Consider the following 12,129-nt stretch of genomic DNA (forward strand, 5'->3'; position numbering starts at 1 on the left):
GGAGAAGTATTTGTAATCTATGCTGGAATGAGGGCATCAAAAGATGCTGCAGGAGGAAGGAACTGTGTGGGTGTTTGCCCCAGATAGGTAGATCATGCAGTTGATGTAGGTCACCTCACAAGACAAATGACAGTAACCTGCAACCCTGCTAATGCTCCACCCAGCTGCCTTTAATAGGAGAACCTGCCTGAGCAAGGAGCCTGCAGCTTGGCATGACGGTCTTCCAAACAAGGCTTTTTAGCTTTAATGCTTTTTAGGTCAGGGCAAATGGAACAGGACAGCTGCAAAAGCAGCTCCTCCACTAGATCCATCTGTGGGAACAAGTCACGGTCACACGGCGAGATGGGGACAAGGGGGTGTTGCGGGATCTATAAATGGACACAGAATGGGAGAGCAGTCCAGGCAAGAAAACATAGTTGGGCAGGAATCAGAGTCCAGGCTACCTCTGGAGGAGTGACAGGTACTCCTTCTGTCCTCATTGTCAGCACAATGCAGCAGAAACAGGAAGAAAGCAGCTTGAAGGTGGTATTAAAGCCTAGTCTGAACATTGACAAACTGGCAAGATTAACAAAACCAGTGTTTTGCTGACTTCATCTCGGTTCTCTGGCTGTAGTTTTATATTGTAGTTGATCCAGGAGAAAAATTATTTTAAAACAAACATGATATAGTTCCCATGTCAATCTCCTCCTCAGCTCTAACGCCTTCATTGTGTCACAGAAGATGAGTGGTGGTAGGAAGCTGAACCTTTGCAGACTTCCTGAGACTCTCGTTACAGCCGCAGCGCATGTGCAGCCACGCCAGCAGCAGGACAAGGACTGGGAAGCAGGGCTGCCTGCCTTGCCCCTCTCCCCCTGGAGACTCCCTGCTCCTCCTCCTCCTCCTCCTCCTCACTGACCCTGACACAAGGCTGCAAAACCAAACTGGCACCTGGAGCACAACAAGCCTGCCACGCTAAAGCGTCATCTCCGCAAAGGGCTTCACTGTAGCGTCCTGAGCCCCACATGTGAAATACAACAGGATTTTGTTTGCAGAACGATGTAGAAATAATAGGATAAATAATTGGATAGCAATCAGAAAGCAGATACCATCCTTCCCCCACTTTAAGAAGCCATTCAAATGCAAATAAGCTACTGGACTCATCTCCCCATTGTGCAAGATCCAGGTCCTGTCCAAGGCAGTATTGCCCAAAAAAGCTGGCACACTCTTAACTCCTCCTCCCAAGTCTATTACTGCTTCGTGGGCAAGAGTCAGTGGCCTAAACCTGACGTGGGGTCATTGATCCACGATAAAATCACAGTAGAGAAGGAGCAAGTTTTACTCCTGCGATCATCGATTTCTTAAAAAAAAAAAAAAAGAAAAAAAAGCTATTTTAATTCCAGTGAAAATTAATTTCATAACATTTGGAAATGGGTTTCTTCAAACAACAACTAAATGCCACATTTTAGAGGACTAATCCACTAACCAGCTATGTTTCTCAGAAAACTGGAGATCAAAGATATTTGTTTCATATACAAATATACACAGTGTGTATTTAAGGCACTGAATTTTCACAAAATCTTTCAGAAGGCTGAAATACATAACTCTAGAGCTGGGGTTTTTTTGTTAGTACAGCATTCTTTCAGTGTTCCACATAAAAATAAGCAGCATGCACACTGCAGACACAAGACACAACCCATGCTTTTTTTCAAAACCCGACAGTTTTGTAAAATCCTGTTACTACTTCACAAAGCTATCTAACAAAATAAAAAGCAATAATGAAACAGTCTTTAAAAATCTAAAGAGAAAGCTTTTCTCCAGTTATAGGGGGAGAAATATAGTCAAACCGTAGTATCTTAAAATAGATTTGTCTGCTCTCAGTAGTGATAGGTTAAATTACACATGCCTATTTTAGATTTCAAAGATAAGAGTTTATTTTATAATGGCAGCATTATGTTTTTAAAATCACATTTGAAATACTTTGTAAATTCTCCAAAGTTGGTCCTTGTCAGATTTTTAACAATTTCGAAATGAGATTTTAACAGGTGACAGATGAAGAAAGATGCAGTCAGAAAAACCTGCATGATAAGAATATACCTTTTATTTTTTTTACTTTTATAGCTTACGTAGTGTCAAAATTTGCTTGCAAATATGTCTGTTATCTCTTTCTAGAAACAGACACCATCTTCACACTTCCAAAGCTAAGGTACGGCATGCAAAAAGACCCAACAAACATTTGAACGGGATATAACAGCAGAAATAAGCAATTTTGTTACGTCAGTTTAGTACCAGTTCATAGCCAAGCAAGACTCATCAATAACCTAGAGACCTTCTCCAATCTTGATCAAAAAAGAAATGTTACAGACACATAGGTAAGAAATTGGCATTTGGTATACTGAAACTATCTGCAAACCTCACTATACTGATCCATAAAAATAATACTCATTTTGCAAAAAAATGAAGGAGTGGGTAAGGATGTTTTGCTTATTAAGGTTTTTTATATTCATTTATCAAATATAAAATAAAACATGATGACTTTCCTTGCTCGTACAAAAACAATTTCTGGTATCCACAGATCAACATGAAGCACACAAATACCCTTGTTAATTTACAATGAGATTGTGAGAATAATTAGATAGATTAAATCTGTGGGACAGTCAAATGATTTTTGTTATTTTGATCAGAAAGCATCTAGCTCTCAGGAGAAATGTTTTTAATAAATATGGGGAGTAACACTAGTGGAAACTGTTGCAGTTCAAAAATTTTAAGGTAGCATAGTGTAACTAAACCAAGGTATTTTCTTAATTGGTTTACAAAATAATACCTAAATAATAATGTGGCTTATTTCCCAAATTAAACAAAACCAGGTCTCATTAAAAACAATCATATCTAATTCTTACACAGAGATTTTTATCAATAGCTAGCAGTTAAAAACACATTGATATACCTGTCATTTTCTACTGTCTTCACAAATACTTTGACATCACATATCTGACATCTAAAAAATAGGTGTTTCAAGATTTCTTATTACAAAGACAGAAGTGCTGACAAGACTTTTCTTAGCAAACAGCAGTGCAAACTTAAACGGCACAATCAATTACAGAAGTCTTGAAAATTATAAACTAATTATGACCTACCCCATAGAGGATAAAAGCAAACAGCGATCACTTTCAGTTACGAAGTTTAGAAGAGCTGCTTACAGTTCCCTCTTTCAGTGGTACTTTTGCTGCTTCTCCCATATAACAAAATCTCACACCTATTCAGAATCTGGTGGTTTATCATTTATACGGATTTTAAAATTTGTTTCATCATTGCTCAGTAAGGAAACCAAATGGTGTTTCTGCCTCCAGAGACCCAAATTTGATTCTTATAAAAATACAAAGCTCAGATACCACAGAAATAGTTCCAGTCTGATCCTTACATGAGAGCTGATTTTGACCTCTCAGAAAGGAAATCAGTTGTGAAATCAGGGGAGGCCTTGAATGCAGAAGAAAAGCAGGATCAAGCTTGATTTTTTTTTTTTTCCTGATGTTCCTATATATTTATATGTAAACACACTGAAAATGTATCAGCAGTTTTCTATGTACAGCCTTATTATTGATGGGAATGGGATCAAGCGGTCCATACTAATTTTTTGGAAAGAAATTTGGTCTCATTGAGTGAAATGGCAAAACATCAGTTGATTTCAAGCAGAGCAGGATTTCAGCCCTGGTATTTGGGGGGAAAGGGTTATTTTTTTTTTTCTTCTTATAATGCTGGGGTTTATGCTCTGTGTTTAAGCCTGCATTAATGAGAACACCTGAAGGATATGTCCCTCCCTTCCCAAAATAAATTCTGAGGAGACTCCTCCTGTATATCCTCCAGCTGTATGTGCTCTAATTAAAAAGGCTGCGCCGCTTCCTGCTCAGAGCACTTCAAAAGGCCTCACTGCTCCCCCTGACAATGCAGTGCCCAGTGCTGGTTCCTCTTACCTGTCCATGCTTATTTATGGCAAGCACCACTCACTAGAAGCCATAAACTGTGCCCGTATTTTACTCTGTCTGAAATGTACAGCATGTTTATGTGAAAGGTGTATTAATGATCAAACTAATGTTAAAAAAAAAAACCAAAAGTAAAAGATAGGGTGTATGGGGGGAAATACTACCCTTGCCCTTTGGTCTTGTCTTTTTTGGGAATAAAAAGAAACTGTCAGTTAATATTTTTTTTTTTACAGTCTGTATGTTCTTAATTTTACATGGCACTAAGTAAAAATACACAAGACTTCAGCTGTGGAAAAATATTTCAATTCTCGTGCTGAATACTGATGGCTGGCCATCTAAGACTGACCTCAAGCAATATGGCAGGTTTTCTCAAAACCATTTTTGGGGAAAATCCAGAAAAAAATTGTATCAATATAAGTTTGCAGCATTTTTTAAAATCTGAAATAATAGGAGGAAAAGGGGGTGTTCTGCACGTTTAGAATATGACTTTTAAAAAAAATACAGTATTTATCATTCTCAATCTTTGCAAAAAGCTCTGATTAATCCTTCCTTGTCAGTGAAATTCAAAGGTGTGACATTTCCACCCCTACAGTCCCAGCTACTTAGGTAATAGCGATGGAAAGAAAACTTGTTATTTTTCATTTGCATTTATGCCTTTAAGTTTCACAGCAAATTTTAAAGAGAAAAAAGGTGAGGGTATAAAATCACAATTAAGATGTGCGAAAGATGCCTGTGCTTAAAAAAAACTCAAGCGGAGCAGCTAGCCACTCCGAAAGGCGGGAGGCAAGGGAAGACGCAGGGCACGCGGGGTTTCTGACGCGCTGGAGGCACTGGTACCGGGCTTGCAAGTTACAATCTCCAGAGGATCTGGAGCAGAGGGAATAAATACGAAGGGAACTAAGTGAACGTCTCCCTCCCAAACACGAAGCAGCTCCCGAGGGCGGGAGGCCGGCGAAGGGCTGCCCGGCGCCTCGGCCCTCGCCGCAGGCGGAGGGCTGGCAGGCCTGCGGTGGTTGTGGCTGGGCTGCCGAGGTGCGACCACCTGGGTTGGGAGAGGCATCGGAAACGTGGCGCTCGAAGCGCCTGCCTGGAGCGCGGTGTGACAGAAACGGATTGGGGGGTGGGGGGGAATAAAAGAACTACAAAACGGGCGCGGTTTAGAAGAGCACCTTCAAATAACAGAGAGGGGAGGGAGACGCTTTCCCGAGTCGGCACCGCGGCTATTTATTTGTGTTGGCTTTCTGCCGGGGGTGCCAGAGCCGGCCCTCCCCACCCCTGACAGGTACCCGAGAGCAGCAGCTCCGCCGCGGGGGAAGGAGGGAGGGAGGGAGGCGGGAAGGCAGGAGGGCGGGCGGGGGTGGGGGGCGGCCAGGCGCCCCCGGCAGCGGGACCTGCCCTCCCCGCCGCGCCCCGGGGCGCGGGCGGCGGCCGAGGGCGGGTTCCCCGTGCCCTGAGGGAGCCCGGCGCCCCCGCGGACCCCCGGCGCGGGCGGGGGGGGGGGGGGGGGGGGGGCGAGGGGGTGCTGGGCAGCGCCGTGCTGCCGGCCCTCACAGGGTTAAGGTCTCGCCCGGCGCCCCGCCGCCTGCCCGCCCGCCCTCGCCTTCCCGCCACCGGCCGCCGCCGGGCCGCCGCGCCGCCTCACCTCGGTGTCGTTATTCAGGTTCCACAGATCCAGGCGCCCCATCCCGTCCACGCAGGCGAAGAGCGCGGGATGCACTGGCGACCACATGACATCGTAGACATAGTCGGCATTGTCTTCAAAGGAGTAGAGCGGCTTGTTGTGCTGTAAAGCAGAGAGAAGCATGAAGACTTCGTGGCGCTAGTGCTGCCTGGGGCTGTCTGGCGAGTCTAATTAAAAACTTTGCACATTTACAAAGTGTCATAAAACTTCCCCAGATGAAAGGTCCTCGCGAAGGGTGGGACTGCGCTTTAATGGGGCAACAACTGTCCGGTGGGATAAATGAGATGCCCGGCGTGAGGGGTGTGGGACGCGCGGGTGACTGGGCGGGGGGAGCGCCCGCGGCCTCTCCCGCTCTCGGCCGGCACCGCGGTGGCGGCGGCGGGAGGGGGGTTGCGGCAGGCAGGCAGGCACGCACGCACGCACCGCCGCGCCCGCCCGAGCCGACCGCGCTTGCGGTGGCAGCCGATAAGGATCGTGAGACCGGCTGGCAGCCGCGCTGCGCCCTCCGCGCCCCTCCGCGCACCGCGGGCGGCGCCTGCCACCTAGCGGCGGGCGGGGCCAGAGCCCGCACGGCCCCGGCCGCGCGTGCCACCTCAGGGCCCGGTTTCCCGCCGGCGGCCCTCGCCCCGCGGCGGCGGGCCCGGCCCGGCCCGGCCCGGCCGGCAGCGAAGGCGGGCATCTCCAGCGGGCGGGAAGTCGGGGGGAAGTTCGGAAGTACACCAGGAATAGAGTGTAATTGTCCGTCATGAATTATTCATCGCATCTGGCGTGTCTAATTTTTGCATAATAGCTTTGCTAATCCCCGATCAATTAATGGAAAATGAAATTTGAATGATAATGAAAACTCCAGAGATGAAAGAAATTACGTATTCTCATGGCTTGTGACAGAAATCTAAACAATGGGACTTCTCCGAGGGTCTCGCCTCCCTCCCCCGCCAGCTGCCTGCGGCGGCCCTGCCGCCTCCCTGGCAAGCGGGGCACGGCGGGGACAAGCCCCCTGCCCACCTCGCACGAAGACTTCTGCCAGAAATAAAGATTCCCATAGGGTGCCTCTGTAAACGGCCAAGTCGTATCTATAGGATATCTCGGTCAGGTCCCTCTAGAACGCACCCCCGTTCATTTTACAAAGGAAACACTATCGGGAACGCCACAATGCATTAAGTAGCTGTGCATTATTTTTCCGAAAAGTGGAGCAACTGCAATTATTACACAGCTTTTCTTTTGTATATTATCAATTTAGAGCAATAAAGTAGTCGGTTTAATCTCTATTTACAGCTGGGTCCATGCCAGTTTGGGGTTTTTGTCCTCCTGTGCTACGTGGGGCTTCGCTGGCTGTTGGGGCTGCAAGCACGTGGACGGGTGTGCGTGCGCACGCCTGTCTCTGTTCCGCTGTACCTGTGAGCATTCACACGGCGTGTTGTCATTGTGGTACCGTATTGTAAATAATGCTGAAATACTGCTGTTCATCACAGGTGTTACAAAAAGTATTCATAGGTTTAATTACATGACTCTGTCTTTTGAAAAAAACACTGAAAATACAAAGGGATTGATTCTATAGGCTAGTTTTTCCTCTATTTGACTTATTGAAAGACACTTTGAATATTTACAGGATCAGGTCCCAAATTTTCATAACTGGCCTAATGTTTTTTTCGCATTTCCTAAGAATAGCAAACGTTTTGTGTGACAATAGCATGAAATTAGAGCTTGAGCGTATTACCTCAAACTTATACAATATTTTTATTCCTTTTCCAAAGCTGGGAGTTTTGCAAAAGAAAAGGAAAAGAATTACAAGCATATTTTCTTACCTAAACAAGGTCTTGTTCTCCAAACGCATATGTATCTGCTTAGTGTATCATCAGTACCAGTGGAGTTACTTACACGTGTTAATGGAATTACTTACATGCCTGTGCTAAAGCATTTGCAGGCTGAGGGCCAAATGAAGACTAAGCTTTTGAAGAGGCAGAGGTATTTCATAGGAAATTTCAAAGTGGATCCTTACAGTTGTGAGCTGGGAAATAGTATTTAGAGCAGGCCATACATCTGCTGTATTGTGTATTTTCACTGAAAACATCTAATTTAGGTTCAAACTCATCAACCATCTAAATACTGGAAAAACGGGCATTGAACACAATAGTGTACCAAAGGGAAAGGAAATCTGTTCAACTGCTAGGTGGCTGGTATTTTTCTTATTAATGGGAAATGTACTGCACATATAGCACTTTAACTATTTAATGTCATGGGAGAAATAAGAAAATTCCACAGAAAAGGACTGTTAAGATATCAATCAATCCAGTGCAGATTTCAATCAGCATTTCCTTTTTGTTGACATATCAAAACTTGTTTTGATCTTATTTTGAATGTGGCACTTTAATGCTCTTTTTCGTTCTGCCAGTTTATTTTCCAATTCATGCCTAAAGACCAAAGCATTAGAAGGAAGGGTCAGGAGATTTGGTTCTAGTCTGTACCTTGCTGTTCACATGCTGGCTAATAGCTTTAGTTGATGTGCCTCAGTTTCCCTGTTAGCAAAACAAAAACACTTTTGGAGTGCTGGTATTTGAGGTGAAAAGCATAGCAGATATGCAGTGTGTATTGCCTTTACCATAACACTGGAAATAGTCAGATGGAAAGAGAATTTGGACAACAGGATTAATACGGCTTTTGAGAAAGATCTTGGACATGTAAGGAATGACACACAAATTAATGGAGATGAATAGGGAGTGGAGCGCTGTAAGGAAATAAGAAATTGCAGCCACATGAGTAGCCCAACCAAGAGGCAAGATCAACTGCAGTGTGGCTGGGAAAACAGGGAGAAATTATACCAGGCAATGGTCGTGGAGCTGAGCTACAGCCTTCATAGTGCCCCCAGTATCTCTGCCCTTCCAGCCTGACTAGCCTCCAGTGGAAAAAAAAAATTATTTTCCATACTATGTCTTGTTGTCTTGCTCTCTGTTTGACTAGAGAAGAACGTAACAACTGCATCAGGTCAGGCTGGAGGTCTCTCTTGCACAGCATCCCATCTTCAATAGTAAGAGTGAGTGACCTTTCTTAAAAGCTGACATTTCATCCTGGTCTGATTTTGCCCACTGAGAGCAGTTATGCTGATTTCATTGTGAAGACTCGATTTGTAAGGTTAAGCATGTATATAAATGTTTGCAGGACTTCCTTACTGTAAGCCTGTTAACTAAGGGCCCAGGCCTGCAGATTCTTTTAATGTAAGGATTTATGAGTAAGGACCGATACCAACCACTTTTAGAAAATGTTGAAATGTGGAACCATGTAAAGGTCACTTTAAAGCAGTTTTAAATTACCAAAACTTCAGACTTACACAATCTATAACTAACATATGGCTATTATTATAAAACAACTGAAATTTAAACTTGATGAGCTTTCATTCTTAAATATCAACCCACTCTGTTATTCAGTAGAACAGAAGAAATAGTTTAGAGCAGAATCTTCAGCCAAATTTCTTCAGCCAAATCTACTTATTACTAAAAAAGAGAGTTTGGGGTGAAAATGTGGCCCTACTGAATCAATGTAGTTTTGCCATTGATTTCAATAGGACAGGATTTCAGCATTTAGTGGAAAAAGCCAATTCCAAGACACGTGGTTTTGTTTCATTTATTTAAGCATGTTGTCAAAATCTATTGTTCATCCTCAGTGTTTGTATACGGACATTGCTTAAAAGAACAATGCAGACTGAACATTTTAAATACATGGGAGCTGTCTAGGAATTAGCACTTGTCTACGAAGTAAGAAACTCACCTAAATAAATACTATGTATTTATATAAAAGAGGGGTTTTTTTTCCACATATAAATTTGACCAGTCTATTCCACTTCTTATTTGCATAGAAGAATTTTCTTTAATCCAGGAGGCGCCACACATAAAGTAGCTAATTATCCATATAAAGGAATGTATACATATCCACAGGTTTTAACTAGCATCTGACTTCTGAAAAGCCATGGAAAAAGCTATTGGCTTTGCCTGTTTCATGAAAGGAGTATTTTACACGTTGGCACAATTTCTGTGGGTGTCAGCTCCACCTAAAGGTACTTCCCTAGACTGTACCTTCAGCAGTACAGATGTATGGTGACACCACATACTCCGTTGTCTCCCCTTCGTTCTTTCTACTCCATTGTCTTCCATTCTAAGGACAATAAGCCAAACCCGTACTTCTCGCTCACACTGTATTAACAACAGCCACGAGTGTTGTGTGGTATTACAAGTTGACTCAAGCTAATTTGATTTTTCTAGGTGTGCAGCAAACATGACAGATTCATTAGTCCTTGGCATAGAAACTTTCCGAACAAGCTGATGTGTTTGTTTAGGCTCAAGCTCTGGCTCTGGGGCACTTGGAAAGAGCAGAGCCAGAGGGGTCCTGAGCACAGTGGCTGCTCTTGTGTCTGGCCCTTGAACAAAGCAGGGAATAGGGGGCTGGAACTAGATGATCTTTAAGGTCCCTTCCAACCTAAGCCATTCTATGATTCTATGAATTTGTCCCCTGTGGGACCAAATATTATATAAATAGCCTTTATTCATTAAAAAAACAAAACACCTACAAAATGGGTCAAAGAAAGACATCTCTGTTGGCATAGTTAACACATAGGGAAGCAAAACTCTGCTGTCTTTAAGTTATGGTGTCACACTGACCAGAGGGATGCAAAAGAAACCGGGACAGGGCATAGCTTGTGGGACTTCCACCCAGGTTAGGATCTGAGCTCTTTCACTGTTTTATAGACCCAAGCTGCTAGGCCCAGTCTTCTCCACCCTGAGAGAGACATCTTAGTACTTTGCTGAATCCATGCTCATCTTTTCCTTTCTGACCCTGCCAATTAGCCAGGCCAACCCCACAGATGCAGACAGTATAAGCAGAAACTAAAAGCTGCTGGGAATTTTGAGGCAAATACTCCTCAAATCAGCTACACTCTGGTCTTGACCTTTCCTCCTTCAATGGTCTCCTTCCTGGGACACCAGCTGTTAGCTGTTTGGGATTACTTGTGCGTACCTCTTGTGGCGGGGAGTAAGTCCTCTGCTGTGTATAAGGTTCTACTACTCTTGTAAGCCTTTATGTTCTCCGTTTGTATGGAGTCAAAAGGGCCCTGGTTTTTACTCACACTGATTGATCTCCATGGTAATTTTGCCAGTTCTGGACTACCACGTTTCTCCCAAATCTGTTTTCTAACAGTTATGATAATTTAGGATTAAAGTAGTTCCTACTTTAATACTATACTTGTGGGACTTGACTTAGTTCAGATTATGCTAGCTTTTAAAAGCTACAGCAGTTCCAGGAACTGTTACAAGATGCCATAAATCAGAGGCACTAGTTACAGGTACATCCCTGATGGCTCAGCAAAGCCTGTGTGCATTCTTCCCGAAGGGTATCATTATCCCACAGACCCTGACACTATACAACTCACAATTTGCAGTCTGCTCTACCTTCTCCAGGACTAGCCAGACCTTCAAGGATGGCAGTGGGAAAGCATAAGGGGGATGTTTATGCTCTTTAGCTTTAGCCAATGTCACTGAGGTGCCCTAAATTGAGTTACATGCGTAACAGCTCCTGTACCTGTCTTTAAATTCCTTCTGGCAGTCAGACTCTGTGCTGAATCACAGATGAGCCTCTGGGGCTCAACGGACATTTCACTGGGCTATGACCTATGTACATGTTATGTCATCTCACTGTCAGATGATTATTAGGTCACTGAATAAAGTCTAAACTGCATTTTTGGGCAAGGGAACAGGCTTCATTTTTTGATTCAGTAGCAACAGGGGGAAAGAAATGAGTGTGGAAATGATCCCTACACTCTTCACAGCCCTGTTTTATTTAAGTGCTGTATTACTACACTGATTGGTTTTTGGCATCCTGAAAATTGCAGACAGTCAAGGCAGAAAACTGTTCACTTTTAGAAATGATTGTTCTTGCAGAGATGCTGAAACTGTTGCCTCCTTTAATTGCCAATAATAAAAGAAAGTCCAATATTTTTGCATAAACATGTGGGAATTATTATAGATAGAGGAGGGGACAAGGGTGAGACCGAAAGGAAAGGGGCTATGAGAGCAGACCAAGTCTGGAGATAACACGATGATTACATTTTTGTGGTTTCCTTCAAAGGCAAAGCGTCATGGGTGAGCACACAAGAAGGAAACAAAGGAAAAAAGGTTTGATGATTGGCACAGGCGGTTTTAATGAGAACTGATCTTCATGTCTAATACTATGGCATGGAGAAAAAAAAATAACTTGGGAAGTCAGACATCACCTTTTAGGAGTGTCAGAAAGTCAAACAGCAGAGTTTTCAGGGTCTGTGGAGATAGCCTAGAAGCTACACTGACAGCTAAACTGCTTATTTGGTTAATCCTCCTCAACTGTTTTAAGTCCTCTGCAGGCGTGCAACACATTCAGGCTGTGCTGCTAGACTTCAGTTGTTCTCTTCTACTCTGCCTTTCCACTTACTCAATGGAAAAACACCTTTTTATTTTCTGAAGAAAAAAAGCA

At 43.8% G+C, this 12,129-nt stretch overlaps 1 protein-coding gene across 9 annotated transcripts in view; it reads right to left on the reverse strand.

Annotated features, from left to right (window-relative positions):
- DYNC1I1 (dynein cytoplasmic 1 intermediate chain 1) overlaps positions 1-12,129 on the reverse strand; it is a 201,214-nt gene that overhangs the window by 20,387 nt on the left and 168,698 nt on the right. For all 9 annotated transcript variants that reach the window (XM_074864080.1, XM_074864063.1, XM_074864072.1 and 6 more), the window contains one exon: positions 5,599-5,739. In XM_074864080.1, the coding sequence (XP_074720181.1) occupies positions 5,599-5,739 (141 nt within the window). The remainder of the gene's footprint in view (positions 1-5,598; positions 5,740-12,129) is intronic.

The sequence above is a fragment of the Strix uralensis genome, chromosome 1 (assembly GCF_047716275.1).
Source record: "Strix uralensis isolate ZFMK-TIS-50842 chromosome 1, bStrUra1, whole genome shotgun sequence".
Classification (NCBI taxonomy): domain Eukaryota; kingdom Metazoa; phylum Chordata; class Aves; order Strigiformes; family Strigidae; genus Strix; species Strix uralensis.